The sequence below is a fragment of the Lissotriton vulgaris genome, chromosome 6, assembly GCF_964263255.1.
Source record: "Lissotriton vulgaris chromosome 6, aLisVul1.2, whole genome shotgun sequence".
Taxonomy (NCBI): Eukaryota; Metazoa; Chordata; class Amphibia; order Caudata; family Salamandridae; genus Lissotriton; species Lissotriton vulgaris.
Window position 1 is genome coordinate 591795517 of NC_141694.1, and position 26876 is coordinate 591822392.

Here is a 26876-nt window from a genome sequence, read left to right on the forward strand (position 1 = left end):
AGCCAGCTAACGGGGGCTTGGCCTGCCGCCAAACCCTTTGGAAAAACGCCCAGCAGGCTGACAACCCATACTGCACACAGTCTTTTGCGTGTGCAGCATAGAGTTGGCCTTTTGGCCCCGGGACACCATCCACTGGACCAAAACATATATATTAAGAGGAGAGGGGTATGATGCCCATGGGGTCTCCCTCCCCCTGAGCCAGTTCCAATAAAAAAGGGGAGAGCGGGCAGATGGCCCCCCTCCCGAAGTCCTCTTGAGCCCCGGGGACCCCATCCCGGGACAAAATCTTAGGGGAAGTGGGAATGCATTCCTCCTCCCCGAGCCCTACTAGGAATTGGGTACCCTATCTCCAGGGGTCCTTTTTTGTTTAAAAGGGAAAGGGACTGCACAGCCCCCTTCCCCATGCCTTATCAGACCCTGGGGACCCCATCCCCAACAGTGACAAAGCCATTTAAAAAGAGGAGGCTGCACCCTACCCTAGGCCTTATTAGGCCCTCGGGATACCATCCCCGGGGCCAAATATAATAAAAAGGTTGCCATGTGGGGCTCTCCCCGAGCCTTAATAGGCCCTAGGGAACCCATACACAGGGCTGTCCATTTTTTTAAAGGGGAGGAGGGCCATGTGTATCCCCTCCCAAGCCTTCTTGGGCCTCAGGGACGCCTTTCACAAGGGCAGCATCACATTTTAAAGGGGAGGGGGCCTTGTGCCCTCCCTCCCGAGCCATAATAAGCCCCTGGGACCCCATCCCCTGGGGCCGTATTGAAATAAAAAGAGGAGGGGTACTGTGTGGCCCCCCTCCTTGGGACTATATTGGACCCGGGACCCCAACCCCTGGAGCTGTCTGTTTTTTCAGAAGGCGAGTTGGACACGAGGCTCACCTCTTGACCCTGTATCATGTTACAAGTGGGTCCCCCAGACCCCTTCCGGGGCAGCCACCATGCACAATGTTGGTGACTGCGGGGGGAGTCTCAGGGCCACGCGGCCCCAGCCAGCTCCTCGCAAGGAGCGTGAACCGTTATTGCTCCTGCCCAGAGGGAGCAGCTATTTATGCTGCTCCCTCTGGGTGGGAGAAATATGTTGTTCTCTTTCCCCACCCTATTCAGTGCTGGCACAGAAACAGAACACAAGCCTGCTCCCTTCTAGCTGGAGCATTTTGCAGGAGATTTAAAAATGCTCCCGCCAGACAGGAGCAAACACATGTTTCTCTGCCCGTGCACGCAGGGACACTGCTGTGTCCTGGGGATGGTCTCCCTGGGTCACAGCAAGTTAGGCAGCTCCATGGAGTGGGGTCCCCCGGTCCTTTTTTGAGGTTCAGGGAGGGGGACCACTCACCCCCTGCCCTTCATGAATGCTTTGGGCCCCATGGGATGGTGTATGGTGTCCCCAGGGCTGAAACAGCTTAGGGAGGGGACCAGGTGCCCCCCTGCTTTCTAGCATTCGGCCCCGGGGATGGAGTTTCAGGGACAGAAACGGCTCAGGAAGGGAGGGCCCTCCCTCCCCTTAAATATACCTGGTCACAGGAAATGGGGTCCTCTGGCCCAAAATGAGCTGATGAGAAAAATGGCCCTATATAATTTAACAAGCATTGGCAAAAATAAAATGTTTTGCCCATGCGAACTCTATTGGCTTTGTCAATGGGTTTTTACAATTAAAAAAAATATATTAGCTATTCACTTTCAACACTGCAGCCTACCTGAGAAATGCAGAGAGGAGAGGATGTGGCATTATGCCAGAGCTGCTGACTTCGGAGCTAAGCAAACTACATAAGTCGAGTTTATCCAGAGCAAACAGACTGACTTCTCATAGTCCAGGAGAAGGAAATGCTCAATCCTGGCCAAAGCATGTATTATAATTAATCATCTTAAAAACATTATACATTGTTTAATACAGCTGTTTAATGGAAACCCGGCATGTACGTTTGAAATGTACCTTAGAAAACCATAATGAATGCACTGCGCTATGTCCATGTGTGCCAGCCCTCTATCTCCTACTTTTGGACATGTTCAACTATGTCCAGTGATAAAGAGGCAGTTGCAAACCATGCCGTGGAGCTGACCCAAGCCTGTCTATTTTGAGCAACAGCTGAAATGGACACCAGGCCCACATAGAAGGAGAGCAATGTACAAGATGGACGGCGCTGCTTTGGAACGCTGAATGGGAATGCATTTTAATTGTGCGTTCCAAGGAGTGCCAGCCATCTTGTATTCTGATCTTGATATCTATCAATACAGAGAAGATATAGAGATAGGAGAGGATTTGGTGTACAGACTAGAGCAGCTGACCGTGAAGCTGGGGAACCGGGTACGAGTCTCTTCAGGAGGCTCAACATCTTGTGATTCTGGCCAAATCATGTAATTACTCAGTACCTGGGAATGTGTTCATCTGTAATGCAACCTGTGGTCATGTAAAGCACTCCAATACCTTCGGGTCGAGTTTGTGCTATCCAACATTGTAAAAAAAGAAAATGTTTAAAAAAGAACGAACAACAGGAGAGAGTAGTAAACAAACACAAGGAAGTGTGGGCCACAACAGCAGGAGGGGGAAGGTGATAGCTAGCACAAACACTGGACAATGGTAAGGCGGAACACATGCACTCGTATGGAGTGCAGGGATGACATTTTAAAAAAAGTACCTTAGAAGTGTACGGCCAGTGGAAGGACACTGTCTTCCTGCCACTGACTGCCAACTGGAAAAAGTAGTAGATCCAAGTGCCAGGGAACAGCAAAATAACCATCACACACTAGCATACCAAGATCATTGTCTTTGCCAATGTTTGTTTTGTTTGTAAACTTTCCGGAAGAGGCAATGCAGCTGCAGCAAGTACGTAAAACAAAGATTGTCATGTTATGTGGTCACCCGGGTCTCATAGCTGTGGATGACTCTTCTGCTGTGAGAAATGTATTCCTCCCAGACATGCGGACAAAAGGGGTATAAGTGTAACAGGATGGTCCATGCTTGCAGGATGGCTAGGGCAGGAGTTGAACCCAGCCCTGTATTACATTTCAAAAGACCTTGCCTGCAGCACACGCAAAGGAACCTGACAGTATAGTTTTGTCACCGCAAACATTGAGGAGCCAAGCCCAGGAAGGACAGGGGAATGGGCTCTCATGTGTCCCATGTGTTGCCCCCCACACAAAGGCTGACACTGGTTATTAAAGACGGCACACTCAGACCGCAAATGAGATCACTTGCTGACCTGTGGAAGACCCAGAAGAAGTACTGTCCTGCTGCTCTGCTGCTGGAAGGAATGCCCTGCTTCCTAAGAAAGAAAGAATGGACCTGCTCCTTGAATCCAGGACCACCAGAGGACCTGCAAGGGCTGACCTCCTTTCTGAACTACATGGACACAAGCTCCAGAGACCCTGCAACTCACCTGGCTGCTAATACTGGTCGCTGGAGTGAATCCTAGCCCTAAAGTGCCACCCCCATGTCTTGGGCCCTTCGTGTGGTGCTACTGGGGCTCCTCCTACAAAAACCCAGAACCTGGGACTTGGAAAGATTTCCAGTAAAAAGTGCTCTGAAAATCGACAGGAGGCTGGGACAGACCTGCAAATCAATACCATGAAGGCGCATCGTCGGTGGGATTGATTTTACTGCAGCTCTCGCTTTATTTTTCTCAGCAGCAGCTAATCCTTTTCAGCAGGATATCTCAATGAAGGTCTCCGTCCTCGTTTAGCCCTCTTCAGCTACAATCCACAGCCTCTTTGCACTATAGAAATCTAAGCTCCAGAAAACTTCTATGTCAGAAGGCAGAAATCCTCACTGGCCTCCAGTATGGCCAGCACCCCATTGATGACGATGACTTCTTCAACATGAAAATCCATTTTTTTCCGCTTGGCGCTTTCCCCACCATTGTCACTGGCTTCATCGATACGTCGTCCAGCGGCGACCCATTGTCAACAACCTTCTGTCAGCTTCAGCCTGCTGCTGGACCAGTTGAGGATGTTACCTTCTCCATGAAGTCTTCAGCCTTTGGATGCTCACCTTCGAAACCTTGGTTTCAAGTGCAGAAAGGGTGTACTTCTCCCAGTTTGCACATAGGAAGACTGACATCCAGGTTATGCCTCACTTGTGGCCCAGTAGGCCCTGTTTGACCTGTGCCTGCCCAACGGGGTCTGACGGCTTCCACAACAGAAATGTTCCTGTCAGTGTCAGTCAGAGGGATTGAGTCCACAAACAAGGCTTTTGATCTATAAACTACTACTGGACAGTGGGGGGGAAATGTTCCATCATCTAATGTGATTCATTTAAATATCAATTTTGTTGCCCAAGGACAGTCCATGAACACTCTGCCTATTAGCTGACAAGACATACAAAAACCTTGGTCTGATTAACTCTTTGATGTCTGCCTGACACCCTTTCATAAGACAGATATCTCAAAAGACTGTGTTGGGTGGCTAGGTACTGTTGCCAACTCAAGGTGTGCACATCCAGATTCTACAAGCAGTGAGGATTTGCAAAACAACATGATGAGCGTAGGAATTGGCCATAAGCCTCTGAATTTGCATGGCAGGATTGGCTGAATGGTGGGTTTTAGCGTGTGCCTGACTGCATCATTTCACTACCTGAATAGCCTCTTGTAAGATAGGATACATATAACACTGCTACCCTTTTAGGCAAGAGTAATTAATAGCAGTCAAGATTAATTCAAGCATTCAACCTAGAGCTTTTTTTCTAGATGAGGCACTTGAAGCACAGTGGATATGCCCAACAACTATCAAGTGCCTAATGTCCCACTGGGCTTGAGCTGCCTCTCACCGTGGAGACTGAAGAAGGCTGCACCAGTAAAGGGTTGCTTGTGTTCCCAACTAGAAGGGACATGGTCTAGAAGTTTGGGCTCAATTGTACCAACTGGATTAGGCCCCAGTCTAATGGCTAGTCTCTGTCTAGATGGCATAGTGGGTAAAGCAACGATGAATCGCAAATAATTGCTATTCCTTAAATGCAAATCGGCCGTTTGCGAGTCGCAAAGGCCGAAATTCTGCGAATTTCGGCCTTTGCGAGTCGCAAAAGCCTTGATACGTCTGGCCCTAGATCTCAGCCTGATTATTTACCAGGTATTATCCAGAACGTTGCAAAAAGTGGAGTTTTGCAAAATATAAGATCAGCTTAGCACCAACAATGTATTACACTAACTTCTATCAGGTTTCTGTCACAGTCACAAGATGCAGAAGGCCTTGGTAGAAATATGGGATCATTTTCTGGTTATGGTGAATAAAACAAACAGTGTCTGGTATGCTGGTCTAGTGTGATCTGTCTACTGCCATCTACTGTATGTTCTCTGGCACTATGAAGATATATGATATGAGCACTCCCCACCCTATCCTTGGTGAAACCACCTTTCTGTAGCTGCAATGATACTGAATGGAGTACTCTGGACTCCACTTAATCATAACTATATTTTGTGTGCGACCACCGCTACACACCAGCAGTGATACTCATAGGTGCACCTTGTTCAACAATATCATATTTTGTATTGTAATTATCAAACAATGAACCATGGAATCAGAGTGGCACATTATGTCTTGATAAACGTTGTATCACATTTCAGAGCCATATCATTGGTGTATGTTGATATGTATTGAAGTGCGGGTTCCACAAAATCACAAATGTAAATTGTAAATACTGCCATGAAGGATACTATTGTATGTTCATTGAATTGTCTTTCCAGCCCTGAGGAAGTCGTGGGTTATTCCCGGACTACAAAACACGTGTTGGCTGGATCAAAGAATGAAAATTAAAACACAAGAAAATATTTTAGACTAATATTCTGCAATGTGCTTGTCTTGCAAATGATGATTATTGTATGTGTGCTCGGGCATGTGAGTAATTGTGAGGTCAAATGTCTGTTGCTGCAGTGTATCAGTGCTTTCCTTGCCGACATTATGGGGCTGTTGCAGCTCCAGGCCTGTCATGAGACTTACACTTGTGATGGGTTCGAGCTCAGGGTGCTGGGGTGGTTATGCACCTTTATCATTTATTGAATGTTTTGAAAGACCGCGAGCCATGGCACATTCTGTTTTTTTTTTTATTGTACTTCTTTTCAGATCGCAAGAGCTTGGATCCTGCTTGCTGTCAGTCGTTGTTGATTTAAGAACAGCTGCAACAGAAGTATTTACTCTCATTATAAACAGTCTACTGCGAGCACAGGTACACATTCAATGTCACATACTACTTTCTTTTTTTTATTTCAAATATTTTTATTTCAAATAATTTTTTTAAAATTTTCTAAAATGAACAAATAATAATGGTGACACAGTAATAATGATAAACACAATCGTGAGATGATAACCAGAAACGAAAATGAGATTGCTGACAAATCATAAGAAATACAAAGTAAATAGAAAAACAAATAGAAAACAACAAGTTACTCAAGTGCCTTGCCATGATGATCGTAGTGAAGCTGTAGTGGCACACATGTGGACAGCCAAGCATAGTTATCACATGGATAGTGATAAAAGTACTATACAATCCAGGTATATCAAGCAAGTGCAGATTTCATAATTGCAATAGTGGAAAATACAATACAGTACAGGAGTGTCATCATGAATATGCTTTCTACAAGTAATACATTATGAGGAATTGAATCTACTTTCACGGAGGGTCATATGAGAAAGAAAAGGCGTCAAGGGACTTCCACACCTTCCTGTGTGATTTACACCAGGGAGAGGCGTGGAGTGCGACGTTGTCTGCTCCTCTAAGGAAGGATAACCATTCTTGCCACATCCTAAATGAGGCTTCTTTAGAGTTTTTCCACTTGTTCAGAACTATTTTACAGGCTAAAGTGAACATAAGATCTAACAAGTATCATTCACATCTGCGATCTTCAGGTCCAGAGCACCTACTAGGACAGAGGAAAATTCCCTTGGGGGGCTATGTTGAAGGTATTGCCTATACATTTGTTAATCTTATCCCAATATGATTGTAAAATTGGGCAAAGGAAAAGCATGTGGGCAAGGTTACCGACGTGAGATTTGCAATTCTAGCATGTAGGGCTTTCACTGAGATTGAGTTTAAAGATCCTCTCAGGCGTCCAGAATGTCCTATTTATTAGCATCAGCTTGGTTTGCATAATAATATAGGAGATGTTTTATTCGAGAAGGGGGTGAAATGTATCTTCTCCCAATCAAATGGGATATTGCTAGAGTTGGCTTCAGATTCCCTTTTTTCTTCACACTTCAGGTGAGATTTGCGAGGCTTAGGGGATAGGAGTTTATATATTTTTCGAGATGGTGTGTCCTGACTTTAGTAGCTGTAGCATCTTTGATAGTATTGCCAGATCGGAAGGTTTAATAGAGCGCATCGTGAGGAGAGATTTTAGCTTTAGGAATTTATAAAAATCTATCAGGTTTAGCCCGTGACGAAACTGAAGCACGGAAAAGGGCAAGGGGTGGGTTCCTGTAAAAAGGTATTTGACTAGATTTATGTCATTTTTAGACCAATGTTCCCGATGGAACATACCTCCATCAACCTTCAGGTTCGGATTGTGCCAGAGAGAGGACAAGTTGGATTTGTTAATTTTTAATGAGGAGAAGTGTTCCAATCGTAGTAGGGCTATTTTAGTATTAAGCAAGATAAATTTCGAGTGGGGTAAGGAGGATATATCCATGGTGAGGAGAGCACGCAAAGGCATGTCATTGATGATGGATCTTTCTATGTCGATTCAGACTGGGGTGTAGTCAGTCTGAGGGAGAAGCCAGTTAGAACCCTGTTTACAAAGATACGTGGTTTGATAGTTCCTAAAGTTGGGAAGGCCCAGACCACCTTTTTCTTTGGGTAATTAAAGTTTTTTCATAGATATTCTGGGTTGCTTACCTTGCCAAAGGAACGTGTTAAAAAGTTTATAGATCCTGTTCAAGAAGTTATTTGAAAACGTCATTGGTAGCATGCTAGCTCGATAGTTGACAAGAGGAGTAATCATAATTTTTAATGTCTCAGCTCTTCCCCACCAGGATAAAAATGTAGGTGACCAGCCATCTAACAGTGAAGAGATTTTCTTGAGAAGAGCATTTTCGTTGGCATGAAGGGTGGTGATCAGATCTCTTGTGAAGTCTAGGCCTAGGTATTTAAAGCATTTAGGTGACAACAAGAGACCCGAGTTACCAATCATTTCTTTCCCCCCAAAGTTGTTCAGGAATTTCACCTCCGTCTTGTCTTTATTCAACTTGTAACCTTACTGCAGCAAAGTCATCGATTGAGGTCATAAGTGAAGGGATAGCTGATTCTGCTTTTTCGGAGACAACTAACACGTCATCAGAATAAGCAGTTATTTTGACCGTGCAATTGTTGAAACGTATCCCTGTGATCTGTTGATTGTTCCTAAGATGATATAGGAAAGGTTCAAATGCAAGGAGGAATAGAGAGGGTGAAAGAGGGCAGCCTTGCCTTGTTCCCAGTTCTCATTTAAAAGAAGATGAGAGGCAACCTCCAGCCCTTACCCTGGCCGAGGGGTTAAAATATAGTGCCATTACCATACGCTTACAATTCTCACCTAAATTAAATTTATCAAGTGTTGCTTCCAAGTATGTCCAATCAACTTTGTTGAAAGCCTTTTCGGCGATCAAAGTGATAGCGACTGTTGGTGAGTCAGTAAGTTTGGCTTTCTCTAGTACATGAGCTAGGGTACCAGTATTATCACTGGATAGTCTGTTTTTTTTTTAAAACAACTTGTGAAGGGTGAATGCGTTTGGGTAAAAGATTTTGAAGGCGCTTAGTGAGGATCATTGCATACATTTTGAAGTCTAAATTAATTAGAGATATCGGCCTGTAATTTTTAGGGAGTGTTGGGTCTTTCCCCTCTTTGGGGATTACTGCTATGATGGCTTCTGCTGGTGTCCCATTATTCTTGCCTGAGTCACTAAATTCTTTGAACAAGTTTAAGAGTGGTAGAGTCAGTGTCAAGGAGAAACACTGGAAAAATTTGGCATTAAACCCATCAGGGCACGGAGCTTTCCTAATTTTGAGGGCCTTTATCAAGCTTTAGATTCCTGAGGCAGTAATTGGGCTGTTAATTTCAGTTTTTTCTTGTTCGGAGAGGGCATTATTGCGCATTTATTTAGATAGTCCTGCGTTTTTGTGTTATCCAGATTTTGGTTCTTACTATATAGTGTGTAATAGAAATCCTTAAAAACCTCTTCAATTTTGTCAGGGTCAGAGTGAACCAAACCACTTTGGTATATGAGGTTCTTAATTGTGCTCTTCTGCAGTTTAGACTTTAATTATGATGCTAAGCTCTCCCTGCCTTGTTGGATTCATAAAGCATAATGCTTTTTTGTTTGTTTATCCATATTCCTGCCCTGTCACTGATTATTTTATTATACTCATATTTCTTTTTCACGACTTCGCTCAAGATTAAGGTATCTTTGGAATTTATATGTTTTTGTTCTAGTATAGAAATCTCTTCTTCTAATTTTTCAAGATTGTTATTGGAGTATCTGTTCATGGCAGTTCTAATGATCCCTCCTCTAATGGTGCTCTTCAATGTCTCCCATCTTGTGAAGTCCAACGTGTCTCCTATTTTATTAACCATGAGGTAGTTCTGTATCACGCTTTCAATGGTTTGTCTAAGAGATTCTTTTCATAAGACTTCATTATTGAGTCTCCAGAGAGGTTTCTTTTTAAAAGGCTTCGGGTCAGAAATAGACAGGCTAATGCATGAGTGGTCTGAGACCAACCTTCGTTCAATCGAGGTTTGTTAGATCCTGGCATTGGCGTTGCCTGAAATAAGTAGGTAATCAATGTGTGAATAGGAGTTATGTGGGGGTGAGTAGAAGGTATATTCCCTTCCTGTGGGATTTTGTAGCCTCAAAGTGTCTATTAAGTTGAAGCATGTGTAAAGATTAATAAGGGCTTTGTGGGAGTTGTTGGTATGAAAAGGACAGCGTGAATCCCTGTCTAAGGTCGGGTCCATGGGCAGGTTAAAGTCGCACGCTAATATGTACATAGCAGTATCTGGGATTGTGTCCATTTGTTTGCTTAGATCTTCCCAGAAGTCGGATTCATCCCTATTGGGGGTACAAATTTTAGTAATGTCAAATTCTGTATTGTCCTTTGTCAATTTTGTTGTGATCCACCTTCCTTTAGTGTCAGATGTGCTTGTCACCATATCTATGTTTGATTTTAAAGCTACCAAAGTCAGGACACCGTTTTTCTTTCCTATTGCATCAGAGCCAGCAACATCACTGTAAAACCTATTTCTAACTGAATTAAATTGTTTGGAGTTGATCTTCGTTTCCTGCAGTAGGAAAACGTCACCCTTCTGTTTATGAAGATAACCAAGGATCTTTCTTCTTTTAATAGGGTGGTTTAAGCCCTTAACATTCATTGAGACTAACTTGAGATTGCTACGGGTTAAAGTACCGGTGGAAATTTGCGACATTCTAAGTGCATTATATACATTGTAAGTTATCTACGGGTTAAGTTTTGTATGGTTTACTTACAATATGGGAAGAGGTTGTAACCCCATTTTGTACTTGCAGTGAAGTTGGTGGACACAGTTGCATTGAATTGATTAGCCATCTGTACGTTATGTATAAGAAGCTTACACTCGAAGAGGTACCACATATATATTCAAGATTGTCACAGCAAAGCATTTGATTTGAGAGAAAAATATAAAGCATACCACACATTGGGTTGTTCCCTTTTTGAACAAGGTTATCACAGCGGAACATGGTACTTGAGTGAAAACGCCTGGCACTTGAGTAAAGAAACATGTCACTTATATGGTACTTACTTTTCATTGAGATACCCTGTATATATACAAGGATAGTACAGAAGAGCATTGCACTTGAGTGAGAGAACATGGCACTAGGGTAAGAAGATACGTCATGTATATAAACAATACTTTCCAATATAGTATCACCTGTATGTGCAAGGTTATCACTGTGAAAATAGCTGTGAGAATCGTCACTTAAGGAAAGAGGCAAGACACTTGAGTAAGGAAAACAATTATGGTCAGCATGACAAATATAGCAAGTAAAGGAGAATAAAATAAGGAAAACAAGATCCAAAACCCTAGCCCTACCCACCCTCATCCCTAACCCACCCAACCCTGAAGGTAGATGACTGGCATGGTGACAAGGGAAGAGAGCTCAACTCCCATGGGAGCCAGACAAAAGTGTCTTGGACTCATGAGTCCAGCCTATGGTTTAAGGAATGATAAACATTAAAATCTAAGAACTGAGAACTGAGTGCAATTAGAATGTGATATGGCTCATTGCCATACATAAACGTACTGCTAGTCTATGCATTTTGCATATTAACAGTCTAGCGTAGAGTGAAGTGGGTAGTGGAATTGTAGCCCAATAATCTAGCAATAACTATTGATGGGCCGTTTCAAAACATAAACGTACTGCTAGTCTGTGCATTACGTATTTTAACAGTATAACAATGAGTGGAGTGAGTAATGGAATTTTAATCCCATAATCTAGCAGTGACTATTAGTGGACGATAAGGGTTGTCTAGCTAGTTAAACAATAACAGGTTGCCTGGCGTCCTGCAATAAGGGTCTATTATAAAAGCCAGATTCAATAAACACAGGATATTCAAATCAGGTATAAATCATTGAACTGCGCCATTTACACAGAACATAAACATACTGCTAGTCTGTACATTACGTATTTTAACAGTGTAACACTGAGTAAAGTGAGTAGTGGTGTGTAGACCCCATATTCTAGCTGTATTAAGGGTCTAGCGAAGAAGCCAGATTTATTAAGGACAGGATATTCAAACCAGCTATAAGATATTGACCTGTGCCATTAACATAGAAGCCAATTACACATCAAGTTTGCTTAGATTAGCCTAAAATGACGTCACTGAGGATCAGGTGAAGGTCAATAGAGATCATCTCTCGTGTCAACCTGCATTAAGTATAAAAAAATCTGGTTTGTGGCCATAGGTTAAAGAGTTTTGCATGAGTCTTGTATAAAGATCAAGTGGTGGCTAAATGAGGCCAATGGTTAGTAAGGCCACTGAAACCAGAAGAGTACATATTGTCGCTATGAATAGTGTGTGGAATATATGAAAATGGTCTCTGTGTCACCGTGCCACAAATGGCTCAACCTATCTTAAGGATAGAAATTACCGGTTCAAGGCCTGCAACATTAATACATCAAGTTAGATTAAAGTGTCTTTCATGAATATCAGGTGATGGCCATGCAGCTTCGGATGAGGCCAGAAGAGTACATATTCATATGTGGGCCAAGAAAGATCAAAATGTTCAAAATGTCGCTAAGCAGCTCGCTGCAGGGTTCTTGATATAATGGAGATTTGATGTAATGGAGATTTAAGAGATTATGAAGAAGACCCAGAGGCCACCGTGTCCATAAAAGGATCATCTGGCCCATCGAGGAACCTTTTCAGTTGCAGATGGTCTGTGAAGAAGTGTGGAGATCCCTGAATCATTACGCAGAAGTTTGCGGGACCCGCAAAGGCAAACTGGTAGTTCAAGTGTCTTAGTCTTGGACGAAGTGCTAGGAACCCTTTTCTAGTGTCCAACGTTTCTTTGCTGTAATCTTGAGAAATAAAAATGTTGTTGTTTTTCCAGAGGATATGGTTATTTTTTCGCATAAAGGCAAGGATTTGTTCCACGTGTTGATATCGGAGAGGCTTACATACAATTGGTCTTGGATTGTTATGATTTGGCGTGATTCTTGTTGGAACCCAATGGGCCCTGTCAAACTCTAGGGGTTTATTGAAAGCCAAGTTAGTGGCTTGCGCAAACCGGCTTTCCAAAAAAGTGACGCATAAGCCTGAATGGTCTTCTTCCCCTTCAGGAATTTCAAAAATTCTTATGTTCCCTCTCCTGTTTCTGTCTTCGAGTCCTGACAGACGTTTCGTTAGAGAGTCCGTAGTGATTATTAGGTTTTTGATGGACTTACATACTTTGGTTTCGTGTCTTCTAACTGGCTGATTCTGCTCTCTGTTACTGCTAGTCTGATTCGGTGTCGCTAATATCCTGTCTAATTGCAGAGATTTCTTCTTTCATTGATTTTGCAAGATCATGGACCTCTGCTAATTTACTTAATATGGTATCCATTGTTGCGTTGATGTCACGTTTGCCTTTAGTGGGTGAATCTGGATTTGGAGGATCGGCTTTGAGTCTCTTGAGGTTCTTGGCTTCTTTGTCAGCCATTTTTGAGTGATTACCATTTTTTCTTCAGTGTTTACTCTATTCACTCTGTTTGCAGCAGCACTTGAAGTTGGTAACTGCTAGATGCTGGTGAGCAATGGAACACACTAGTATGTAGTTATCACTGTTATTAATTCTATTCACTGGTAGTTCACTGGTAATTGCGAAAATGGTGAAGTAGTGTGGCTTACTGGTTAGAGGCGGCAGACCCGAGAGCAGAGGACGGCCCGGGACCAGGGTTCGATTCCCGGCGCGGCAGGTTTCTGGACCAGGGTCAGCGGACTCGATAATTCTCTCGCCTCGGTGCCCACTCTGATCAGCGATCACACTCGGCAACTCTGGGCATTAGCTTGCCTCATCTTCACTAACGGCCCCACCAGACCGCCGGGGATGCCTGGTCTCACCCTGGAGATACCCATTAAGGGACCATCTCTCAGGGAAGCCAGGAAGGGTTTCGCAGCGGTCGAAGCGCCTTGGGACCCTACGGGTAAGTAGTGCGCTATATAAATGCCAATACATACAATACATTGCTGAACATTAGGTGCAGGCTGGGCCTGATTTCTAGTAAACACTCAAATACACTGAGTTTGCTGGAAGTTGACTGTTGCTAGATACGGGTTGTCTTATCTTGATTAATTAGCTGGTCACTCTGAACATTGGACACTAGACACAACTTCGCTGCTAGGTACTTGATAGGTACTGAGCACAGATTGTTTGCACAGATTGTTTGCTGTGGTTGGGTTTAACTGGATCTGGCTGGATGTCTGTTTTACGGCAGACGCTGTGTGCTGATTGAGATTTTAGAGGCACAGATACCAGTTACAGTGTGGGGTACAGGGTGTGTACAGATGCAGAAACAGGATGTGCGTAGAAAGCAACAGTGTACAGCGTACAGCATGTAGCGGTGCCCACAGCGTGCAACGTATAGCGTACAGTGTAAACTGTGTACACAGAAATCTTAGAAATGCACAATGCTCACAGAATGTACACAGAATGCACACAGAGTACACCCAGAATCCGATAGAATATTACCAGGGGCGAGACAACGGGGTCAGACGCATGGTTGAAAATGGTAGGATTTTGTTCACAGAATAGGTGATCCACAAAAGGCATTAACTGAAGAGATGAAACACAGGTATCAGCCCTAGAGGTTCAAAGCAGGTTCGAAGCAGATCTAAACAGTGTGTTGAGTTAGATGTGTAGATACAGTATAGACATGCATGGACCTTCTTTGGTGTTCGCCATCTTAAGGTCAGGCACCCGAATGTAAGCAAGTATACACATTTTGCCTACCATTAAAGCAACACAGCTAAACAAGCTGATGTTTGACTTGGTTGAATATGCCCTATTTCGCTATGCCTCAGCGGTTAAAGCATTAAGGGACCATCTCTCAGGGAAGCCAGGAAGGGTTTCGCAGCGGTCGAAGCGCCTTGGGACCCTACGGGTAAGTAGTGCGCTATATAAATGCCAATACATTTACATTTACAAGATCGTTTAGATGGACTAGTGATTTTGCACCGATATGGCCATCATTTTATGTGCAGCCCACTCGATACAAACCTCACTGGTGTTAGCTTAAAAGGGGGGTTTGGGAGGCAGCCGAGCCCACGAGGTCTGCCCCCGGGCGGATTTGGGAGGGGGGAGGGGAGCGAGCAGGAGAGCAGCCATTTCGTTGCTTTGGGCTGCCTGGGGAGTAGCCCAAAGTCAGCCCAAATTTAAATAGATAGCCCAAGGGGTATTTAGGACGGGTCAGCGTTTCCAAGCCACCATTTTAGGTACTGGTGACCTGGTGGCTGGGAGCGCTGTAGTTAGGCATTTTTTGTGTCTTGTGTCAGGAAGGTTCTGTGGCGGCGTTGAACTTACTTGTCCGGCATTGGGACGATAAGGGCTGCGCACAACGATATCCGAGTTTTAGAGGCCATCTGCCTGCTGGGCGAGGTGTGCAGATGGACCTGCTGTTGGGCCCGGAGGGCTCCGCGCGCCCGGCGCGGCATGCGTCTGCGGGCGTGGCGGCGGTGGTTAGCCTGCTCACCGCTGCGCGGGTTCAGGTGGGTGCCCAGGGCTGCCAGGTGCCGGGAGCGCGTCCCTGGTCTTGGATATTGAATCGGGCAGTGGCGGGTCGGGGGCACGGGCGAGGAGCGCTGCCAACGGTTCCTCGCCGCGGCCCCAAGTGAGTGGTGTGAGGAGTCCTGGCGGCGGGTAGCGGGCGGATGGAGGTCGCGGGGTGGGAGTGCGCCCAGCCACTCTTTGTGGCAGAGCCGCAGTAAATGCAACCGTCCCGGTCCCCCTGGGGCAGTCCGAATGGAAGGGGAGGGGAGCGGGGCCTATAGGAAAGCTGCGCGGCCGTTGGGGAGGGAGGCGGGCGCTCGGGTGCACAAGGGGGTGTGTAGGAAGGAGAGGAGGGAGCTCCCTCGACCGGATCATGTGGTGTCTGGCCGCTCGGATGGGGTGGAGACGGCTATGGTTGACAGGGATGGGTCGGGTGGGGCTGTGAGTGATAAGAAGGCCCTTGGGGGGAGGAGAGGGCAGGTGGCTGCTGAGATGGGGGGCAGAAGGGGTACAGAGCAGGCTGGGAGACAGGCTAGCCCCTCCCCCATCCGGTCTGGCCCTAAACAGGACAGGGGGAGGGGTAGGCAGGGGGTCAAGGGAGGGAAAACTGGGGGTGCCCGGGGTGTGGCGGTGTTTGGTGGCAGGGGACGGGGTGGGGTTGGCCTCCAGGGACCTGGGGAGACGGCGGGGGGGTGGTGGGGGGAAGGGGCCCGTGGGGCGTCTGGGGATAGGGGGAACGGGAAGAGTCGGGGGTGTCCCCTTTGCTGTTGGATTCAGGAGATAGCGGGCGAATTGGATTGTGATCTATGGCAACATACTATGGGGCTGGCGGGGTCTGGCAAGACCATATTTACAGCCAGTGAGTTACCCATTATATACCAGCCCTTTCAGGGCCACCCCACCTGTGGACGGGTGGGGGCCGGTTCCAAAAACCAGTCCGGGTCGGTGGGGTCCTGTTGGGACTACAATAAGGGGGCGTGCGCTAGAGAACATTGCCGATTTAAGCATGAGTGTTCTGGTTGTGGCAAATATGACCTCCCTCACTTCCGGGCCCAACCCTCCAGCATCCTTGTCCCAAGTTTGCCCGCGGATGGGGCGTACCCCCACAAGAGTTTACCCATGAAGGCAATCACCGCCAGCGTGCCCGCTATTGTAACCCGCGATAGACCTTTGGCGATCAGGGACAATATAAACTGTACCACATCCTCCTATCTCTCCCTCCCCGGGGCCCGCACACGCGCCCCAGATTCCACTTGTTGTCTTCGTCGACTCCGCCAATGATCCTAGAACCAGCTGCAACATCCTGTGTTGCCTACGTATCACAGCTGCGGAGGCATGCATGTCGGTCCCGATCCGCGTCCTTGGCTAACCCATGGAATCTCCCCCACTGCGAATGAGACAAAGCATCCGCTATGTCATTGTTGATCCCAGGCACATGCACAGCGTGAAAAGCAATGTCATGATGCAGGCAACCCAGCACAAACACTCGCAGCTGTTTCAACACCTGCTCATCCCTGGTGGAGTGGCGATTCGCCACCTGCACCACCGCCATGTTGTCCACATGAAAGGTCACACGTCTATGAGCCAAAACCTCCAACGCCCACAGCAAGACCGCCACCACCAGTGGGAAAAGCTCCAGGAACGCAATGCTCTGTCCACCCCCGCCCACTCCGGGAGCCACCTCCCCGCGCACCACTTCCCGTGCCAGTAGAGCCCGAAACCATCGCTCCCTGCCGCATCCTAAAAATTTGGACATCCCAAACCATGTCCTCTCCTCTTTGCATGGGGATCCCGTTAAAGGGCTGCAGAAAAAACTGCCACATCCGCAAATCCTTGTGAACGGCCGCGCCCAACCTCCTACAGAACGTCCGCCCGACACGCACTACTCTGCAAGCAAAATTGAGATGCCCCAACAACACCTGAATCTCCAAAACCGTTACTTTGTGCTTTGCCACCATCACCTCCAGCAGCCCCAACATCTGCTGCTTCTTTTACTCTGGTAAATGGGCCTCCATCGACACCGAGTCCAGCTCTATGCCCAAGAATGACAGCGCCGTGCCTGGCCCCACTGTCTTCTCCGGTGCCAATGGCACCCCAAGGTCCTCCATGATTTCCTGAAACCTGTCCAGCGTCACCTGTCAGTGCGCGGAGTCTGGGGCCCGACCAAGAAAAAGTCATCCAGGTAGTGCGTAACTCCTTGGTGACCCGTCCGTTCCGTAAACAACCATTGCATGAATGTACTAAAACACTCAAAAAGCGTGCAAGACATTGAGCAGCCCATCGGCAGTGCCTTGTCCACATACCAGCGGCCGCTAAACTGGATCCCCAGTAGGCCCCAGTCGTCTGGGTGACCCAGAAGCAGCCGGAAAGCCGACTTGACGCCGCACTTAGCCATTTCGCTGCTGCACCCGCAGCCACTACCAGGGCCATGGCAGCATCAACCTGCGAGTAAGACACAGTGGTCTCCCGCTCATCAATGTAATCGTTAACCGAGCCACCTTCGGGCCATGACAAATGTTGGATCAGGCGAAACTGCCCCGCCTCTTTCTTGGGAACCACCCCAATGGGGGACATCATCAAGTCCTCCAATGGCCAGTCCTCAAACGGTCTCGCCATGCGGCCTTCACTGACTTCTTTATCCAACTTGCTCTGCACCACCTCCGGGTGCTCCCTGGCACACCGCAAATTATCCGCCCACCTCCTCGGCCGAGACCCCGCATAGCCTAAACGAAATCCATCCCGAAAACCAATCCGCAACCGATCAACGGCCCCCGTGTCCGGGTAGCTCTGCAGGGCTGCTATTAAGCGATCCACCTTAACCGGAGTATGAGCCTTTCGGCCAAGACCCCTTACCTCCTCTACCACCGCCAGTCTGCTGTGAGTTTCCCGACTGCACAATCCCAGCCTGTCCCTGCTGACCCCATTGGTGCTGCCCCGGGCCCCCCAACATCGAACCGACGGCGTTCTGGTCTCTGCCTCCGGTTTTTCCTTGTTCTGGCGCTGCCGCGGGGGTGGAACTTCCGGGGTCAGAGGGATGTACTTCCTGTCTATGCCTTCCTCCGGTTGGTTCCTGTAAGACAGAGAAGGGCGGGGGTCTAATCGTCATGGTTTCGGCTTCGGGACCCGTTCCTGAAATAGGGGACTGTCCGAGGGGTCTCAGTCCTGGCGGGGAGGATAGCGGTAAGTGTTCGAGAGGGCCCAGTCCTGGCGGGGAGGATAGCGGGATCGTATCACATCCCCTTCCCCTAGCTGTCCATCCCGTACGGGTTGGGGACAAGGGGTAGCGGGAGAGGAAATCAGCGTTGCCCTGGTCTGATCCCTTTCGATGGAACGTTCTGAAATGGAAGGGCTGTAGGGACAGAAACCAATGGAGGACCCGGTCGTTATGTCCTTTATTCCGGGCCATCCACTCCAAAGGGGCATGATCTGTGTATATGATAAAGTCTCGGCCCTCCAGATAGTAGCGTAGGCTTTCAACAGCCCACTTTATTGCAAGAGCTTCCTTTTCCACCACGGCGTAGTTCTTTTCCCGGGGGAAAAATTTCAAGCTAAGATAGAGGATGGGTTTTTCATTCTCTAGGTTGTCTCTTTGTGATAGAACCGCCCCCAAGCCCTGGTCTGAGGCATCAGTTTGTAGAATGAAGGGTAGGGAGTAGTCTGGACTTACCAGGACAGGGCTGGAGGTCAGGGCATGCTTTAGGTCTGTAAACGCATGCCATAATAAGGGAGTCGGGTTCTTCAGGGCAACATCGGTTCGGGTAGATTTCTTCAAGAGGTCCGGAAGGGAAGCTGCTCTCTGTGAGAAATTGGGAACAAACCTACGATAATAGCCCAGGAGTCCTAGGAAGGCTCGGAGGTCCTTTTTTGTCTGAGGGAATGGGAAGGACTGGATGGCTTCTGTTTTGTTTTTCTGGGGTATTATCAGGCCTTCACCCAGGAGATACCCCAGGTATTTGACTGTTTGTGCAGCTAAGGTGGTTTTGGCGGGGTTGATAGAAAAACCAGAGGACCCTAGGGAGGTGACGACATTAAAAAGATGCACTAGGTGTTGAGCCCAGCTATCACTGTAACTGATGATGTCGTCCAGGGAGGCTCAGGCATACAGAGAGTGGGGCCGTAAGACATGGTTCATGGCTCGCTGAAAGGTAGCGGGTGCGCCATGAAGCCCAAAAGGCATGACTATGAACTGATACAACCCCTCAGAGGTGGAGAAGGCTGTCTTCTTTTTGTCTTGTTCCCTGAGGGGTATCTGCCAGTAGCCTTTGCAGAGATCAAGCGTGGAGATATATTTGGCCTTGCCTATCCTTGCCTATCCTTTCGACCATTTCGTCGACGCGAGGTAAGGGATAGGTATCGAAGTTGGATATCTTATTGACCTCGCGAAAGTCTATGCAAAACCTGACTGACCCGTCAGGTTTTGGTACAAGGACAATAGGGGAATTCCAGTCGCTTACTGAGGGTTCTATGATCCCCATCCTTTGCATTTCTTCTATCTCTTGTCGTATGACTGTCCGGCGAGCCTCTGGGACCCTGTAGGGTCGCAGTCGGACGACCTTCCCTGGTTCTGTCTCTATGGCATGTTCTGTGATAGTGGTCCGCTCAGGAGAGGAGGAGAAGACCCTTTGTACGGGGAACAGGGTTTCTCTGAGCTCCCGGGTTTGTACTGGGGTCAACTCAGGATCAAGGCAGGGGTCAAAAGGGAAAGGAGAAGGAAGCCTGGATCCGGACAAGACCAGGCGGGGCCCTTCCCACTTTTTAAGGAGATTCACATGGTATATATGGGAAGTACCCCGAGTGGGGTCCAGTTCCACCTCATATGTAACCGGGGTCACCTGTCGGAGGATGGTATATTGCCCTTGCCATTGTCCCAGGAGCTTCTGGTCGGAAGACGGCATCATCAAGAGGACTAAGCCCCGGATGGCGAAGACACGTGTTCTAGTGCCCTTGTCGTACTGCCTCTTTTGGATGGTTTGTGCACAGGTGGGTTTTCAGGTTGTCTATGTATTCAGGGAGTGGACGTGTGTGATCTGGTTCCGCTTCCCAAGCCTCTTGAGCCATGTCTAATAGAGTACGAGGGGGTCAACCATACAGCAACTCGTAAGGGGAATAGCCAGTGCTGCTTTGAGTCTTACACCGGATGGCGAATAGGGCCAGCGGTAACATCTCTTCCCACCTTTTTGCTTCTAGACCCAATAGCTTATTCAGGGTTTGCTTTAACGTGGCACTCCACCAAACCATCTATTTGCGGATGGTAAGCTGACGTTCTAATTTGTTTTATCCCTAGTTGGGAACAGACTTGTTTCATGAGAGCTGAGACAAAAGGTGTGCCCTGGTTGGTCAGGATTTCCCGGGGAAATCCTACTCGTGAGAAAACAGAGATGAGGGCCTTGGCAATGTTCTGGGCAGTGGGTGGACGCAAGGGTACTGCTTCAGGGAAGCGAGTGGCATAGTCTACTATGACTAAAGCATAGCAACACCCGCTTCTAGAGGGCAAGAGGGGTCCTATGACGTCCATCCCTACTCTGCTAAACGGGACGTCAATAATGGGGAGGGGTTGTAGTGGTACCCTAGGGGGCCGGTATCGACTATGTTTTTGACAGACCGTGCATTCGCGGCAGTAGATTTTAATCCGTTGATGCACCCCGGGCCAGTAGAACTTTTCAAGGACCGCCTGACTGGTTTTCTCATCACCAAAATGACACCCTAAAAGGTGGCTGTGTGCTAGGAAGAGGACGTTGTCTTGGAAAGGACCAGGGACCAACAATTGTGGGTTCTGTTGTGCCCCCCCCTTCGGTATAACAACCCACTTTTCTTGAAAAAGTAGGGACCTACTTGCAAGGGATCTTCGTTTTCTAGGGCCCTTTCCCATGCTTCCTGAAGAAGTGGATCCTCTTGCTGTGCCGCCCTGAATTCCCTGTCTGTCTGCCATGGATGTTCCTCAGTAATCGTTGGATACGCACTGATATGTTCTTTCTTTTCCTTTCTCCTCTGATTTTTGGACTTGCGAGGTTTGGGATCCGCATCCGGGGACGACAGTCCCTGGGAAAAAGGTGCCTCTTTCCTCCACTGGGTCAGGGAGTCAGTGGTGTCCTGCAGGAGCATAGGTAGTCCGGAGTAGTCGCTCCCTAAAATGACCTGTTCTGGTAGTGCCGGCACGAGACCGACCGTAAGGTTGGTCCCTGGGTCCTTGGGGTGTTGCACTCGCACCTGGGTAGTTGGATATCGTTTGGTGTCCCCATGGACATATTGAATGGCTACCATTCCAGTAGGAGGGCCAACAGGGATGGCCAGGTCTTGGGGTCTGAGAATGCTTTGTCGGCACCCTGTGTCGGCTAGGGCCAAGACGCTTTGTCCATCTATAGACACAGGGCAGTGAAACGGGGGGGTACAGTTCCTGGAGTGGTGCAGACATAGTTCCGTACTAGGCCAATCTCCATCGGCTCCTCCTTCTGTGGGCACACGCGAGCTATGTGTCCAAAACCGCCACAGTTATAACACTGGAGCCCGGGATTGGGAGGACGGTACAGGACAGGTGTGGGTAACAGGTAAGAAGGCTCTGGTCTCCGGGGCAGTGGCGGTCGGTGTGGTCGAGTGGCTGTCGCGTTGTGGGGCCTATGAGGGTGTTCCTCCTTGCTTCGCTGGAGTTCTTGGGCTCGGCTATAGGCACAGGCTATTTCGACGGCCGTCTCCAATGTGAGGCGGGCGTGTTGCCTCACCCATCACTGGGTGGCTGGGTGCAAGGAGGTCAGAAACTGTTCCAGGTATATCTTCCCAAGAATGTCTTCCTTCGAGGAGGTTTCTGGTCTGAGCCACCTATTCGCAAGATCCTTGATCCCAAAGGAGAGAGCCCTAGGATTTTCTTGGGGCCCCTCCTTGGCCTGTCTCAGCTTTACTCTGTATGTCTCATCGTCTATACCTAGGCGCTCCAGAATGCACTTCTTTATATCCTCATACAGGCTGTTGCCCTGGACGTTGGCCTGTTGATATGCGGCTTGCAAGTTGCCGGTCAAAAGGGGCCCCAGGTATTGGCCCCATCGATCCACAGGCCAATTGGCGGCCTGGGCTAGCCTTTCAAAGTATGTAAAGAAATAATCTGGGTCGTCCCCCGGTACGTACTTCTGCAGGACCACGGAAGGGAGGGAGATCATTGGTCTCTGCTGTCCTAGGGCATCAGTCAGCTTTCCCATAGCTTGCTCATGAACATTCCCCTGGCCCTTGAGGACGTCATGTAACTGACCCCTGTCATCCTCTGCGGTTTTCAGGAACTGTTCCATCATTTTTCACAAGTGTTCCTGGGACTCAGCCATTCTTTTCTCGACGGCCTCCATGCTTCCAGCGGATCCCACTTCTGACACCAGATGTGATTGTGGGTGTGCCGCAGGCTGGAAAAGCAGGCAAGGAGGCCGGATATAGTGAGCTATGCCTGTGTTTTATATCACACAAGACAGAAAACAGTTATGTCACAAACAAAAGTGTTCCAAAGGAGGGTGTCCGGGTCTTCTTTGGGTCTTGGGTCCGGGGTCCTTTCTTCGAGGGTAGATGTGGGGTCCGGAATCGGGGTGGATCCTCGGAGGGCAATAAGAGAAAAAAAAGGTACTGTTAGTCCTGTTTGGGATTCTTGTGAGTATTTGCTCCAGTTACCTTCACCCGGGGTAGTGGGGGATGGAAAGAAGAACGTGAGGAAGGGGCAAGGTATCGAGGGGGAGGGGTAGGTATGAAGCGAGAGAGTGTTTGGTAGGGTCGTGAGGGGGAAGGCTTTATACACAGTGAAGGGTGCTTTACAATTACTATACAGTGCAGCTATCACGACACTTGTGGCTAAGAGAGAAATTTACAGGGTATTTACAGCGAGCACCTAGCGTGCTCTGAAGATGGAAATATGGGTACTCACACGGTCCGCTGCAACTCTCCAGTGAGTCGCGGCCACTCTTCAGCCACCTCCTGGGGACTCCACCAATCTTCCGTCCACACGTCTTCTTCAGTGTTCACCTGCTCTCCTTCTTCAGCTCCAGTCTGAGTGACCTGCCACGATGCTCCGACGGCGTTCTGGTCTCTGCTTTCAGTTTTTCCTTGTTCTGGCGCTGCCACGGGGGTGGAACTTCCGAGGTCAGAGGGATGTACTTCCTGTCTATGCCTTCCTCCGGTTGGTTCCTGTAAGACAGAGAAGGGTGGGGGTCTAATCGTCATGGTTTCTGCTTCAGGACCCGTTCCTGAAATAGGGGAATGTCCGAGGGGGCTCAGTCCTGGCGGGGAGGATAGCGGTAAGTGTTCGAGAGGGCCCAGTCCTGGCGGGGAGGATAGCGGGATCGTATCACACCGGTGTCAGATCCATTCCCCAGCTACGCCCTCACGTCTGAGTGCGCATGCGCGACAAGGGCCCGGTCACCGGGAGAGTTTGTGCCTCTCCTGGTTACCCTTGTACGTTCCGTGAACTCGATTTAACCAAAAAGGAGGGCCCTTACACTTGCGCCATTTGCTGACGTCATAGTGTATGTGCGGGGTGGCTACCAGCCAGAGGAAAGCGTGACTACCTTCCCCGCACCCTTCCAAGCAAGCGGATATCCTGCCCCTGAAGTTCTAGGAGAGACCAGTGGTCCCTCCCCTTGGGCATCCCCATTTGGTAATGGTGCCACCCCCTAAGGACCTTAAATTGCTGCTCACCGCTTGTGACCTCACCGCCTGACCAACATAATAAATACGACAAACCTATGAAGGGAAAAATGGCCTAAGGAGAAAATTCAGTTAATACGCATCAACACAACCAATTAAGCATATTAAACTAAAATTGCCTGTACACGGGAAAAAAGGCCTAAGGAAGAAAATCACATCCATAATTAAACATTAAAACCATAACTGGTGATACCTACCAACGTCCTACTTGAATTCTGCCAAAAGGGGTGGAGGGTGGGGAAAATTAACAGCCCCACAGCGGGGCGAGGAGCGAGCCTGGGAAGCGCGGGCACAAAGAGGGTGCTTCCCGCGCACCCCAGGCTCTTAAACACCCCCCTTTTGGTCCCGGCCCCTTGACCCGGAAGCGTTCACGCCGCTTCCGGGTCAATGGCGGGACCCACCAATCACTAGGGGCAAGGGGGGGCCGAGCCCAGCCATGCGTGCGTGGGGGCCGAGCGGCCCCCTTTCCTATATCCCCTTTTGGCTGAACATGCCCTAAAGGTTATTGATTTATAGAGATTGTTGTCTGTTTTTTGGTAGTGATAGCGGCGTCTGTTCATCGTATACTTATCGGAAACAAAGTATTTCATAGGTTTGCTTTTGAGAAAAAACAGAAGCAGAGGTATTTTATTTGAACATAAAGAATCACATTTGATTTAGCAGAGAGTGGCTTTCAAATTAAGGTTGAAGCTTACATTTACTGTTTTGCAGGTTGTGTAATAGAGCTGTTAAAGCATTTTCATACACTCGGTATCTTCATCAGTAAGTGCCCGTTTCCTGAATTTAGTGGGGGAATGCTTTGCGCTCACTGGATGCTTTTTACATTTCGCCTGTTGTCATGAGACACTTAAAATGGGTGCACTTGTTTTTCGTGAAAACAGTATCATGGTTTACAATTTCGTAATCTTTCGAGGTTGCCCAATACTTTCGTTCTTTTCTTTTCAAAAGCACATGTTTGCAGTTGGTAGAGGGAGTCCTATGTCAGCTTTCCTTTTACATAACAAGGACAGCTAAGGAAATGTGCACTTTCCAGCACTTTTGAAGTACAGTGATCACAATCAGGAGTGATCGATACTGTGAGACCGCCCTGAGTATTATTATACACTTAATAGGAGTATTTTCTAATTCTACAGTGGCCCCTGAAGAAGGGACATCGATTTTGAAATGCATTGGGCATGCATTATAAAGATAAGAGATTATATCAATTTGCAAAATATTGATTGTATTATCATTTTTCTCTGAAGATTTCGATGTTGATGAGATCAATTTGTTTTGTCAAAGGGTAATGTAAAAAAAAATGAAATAATTGTATAGTTGATACACTGAATATTCATAAATGAAAGAGACTGAGAATATTAAGATAGTTTTTTTATTGGTGGTTAAAAATATTTGATACATTCAATGCTGTGCAGTCAGGTTTTCAAGTGACCAGGTACACTTGCTACAGACATAATTAACACATGGGGTAGGCAGCCTCATTCCTGACTAGCACACTAAACTATGTAAAAACTAGGAATAAAATACACTAGCTACATATATAACGAAGTAAATGGGTGTGTGCAATACAACACAATTCATTTAACTGGGCTACCATGAACCCAAGGTTGCAGAACTTAGGAGCAGACACTTATGAGGTCCCAAAGGCGAGACCTATTGGCTATGCCAATGCTTGTATTTTTCTGGCAACTGCCTCTATTTAAATTTATTGATAGAAAACAACCAGCAGAGGTCAGTAACATGCCAGAATCACTTTAGCATTCTCTAGATTCCAGTCCATGGAAATTGTCTTCCACAAGCACCCGTAGACAATAATATGTTTTTTAAATCTTGTATTTTCAGTGATGTGACCACCGAAGGCCCTAATTTTATATTAAAAACTGAGCTTTGGACTATACCATTTCCCGCTGAAAGGCAATATTTCTCTCCATGTGTTCCCATACTTGGCGTGTCACGCAGTTTGGTGCTTTCTTTCCCTCCATGTTATAGAACAGTTGCTGTTTCAGCACCCAGGCTAATGTGCTGCATAGCTAAATACATATAAGGTCCCAAATGCTTGTCTTGTTCATATGATCCACTGGTTACTGAAATTCCCTTGAGAAAGATTCGGTCCTAACCATTGGCCTTCTGCAACTTTAACTATTAATCAGATGGGACGGTTCCTCCTTCACACTCCCACTTCTCTAAAGAAATATTTCTGGCCAGGCTTAAAACATTTCAGTGATGCTTTCACATAGAAGCAATTGTATTCCTTGAGACCCTTAAACAATTTACTCCACGTGATGGGGCGCTCTGCCTAGTCCTCTGACGTTAGTGCATCTCTTCTCTTTTGATGCATGCTACCTTCCTTCTCTCCCACACACGAGGCGGAGGATGGCAAAACCTAGGAGCAGTTGCTGTATTTTGTATTGACTGGAATGTTGCAGACAGTTTCTTAGGAGCTCGAACATATAGGCTATTGAAGTAATCAAGTCTCCAGATGTTTAGAGCCTGAAAAACAGGTCTGCGGTATTATTCAAGGAGAAAAAGTGTAATCTTTTTCAACATTTTAAAAAAATCTTAAAGTAAGTACTTGGTCTTAAAAGCCGAGATTCTTACCAGTGGTGCTGGGAATGAAAAGGACCCCAAAGTCTAAAAGGCCTGACCAGATAGTTAGATTGTCCCAAGCCAACACTTCCATGTGGGAGTGCTGAGCTTGTGGGCATTGCGGTGCATCCATTTACCAATTTCAACAAACCAGCCTGAATTGATGGCTTGGTTCAGTCAGCTCATCAAGGCGAATAATGAAGTGGGTGTCATCAGCGTACATCATAAAGATGCAGACAAAGGATCTAATCAGATTAAATAACTGAGCCAACTATATTTTGAATAAATGCACCTCATGGGAAATTGTGTTGAAAACTGCAGGCAGTTCCAATATCCAATGCAATTCATCAACTACTGCTGCACGTGCCTACTTTGCATTAGAAGATATTCTAACACGATAGGGTCCAAAATGGTTTTCAATTTTTTCGAGTATTTTAATGGGAA

The 26876-nt window shown here is 47.4% G+C and overlaps 1 protein-coding gene across 1 annotated transcript in view; it reads left to right on the forward strand.

Moving 5' to 3' along the window:
* The window catches only part of LOC147707736 (uncharacterized), a 551277-nt gene that overhangs the window by 24055 nt on the left and 500346 nt on the right, over positions 1–26876 (forward strand). Inside the window, exon 4 of the mRNA XM_086925663.1 lies at positions 6049–6151. Within this exon, the coding sequence (XP_086781789.1) occupies positions 6049–6151 (103 nt within the window). The remainder of the gene's footprint in view (positions 1–6048; positions 6152–26876) is intronic.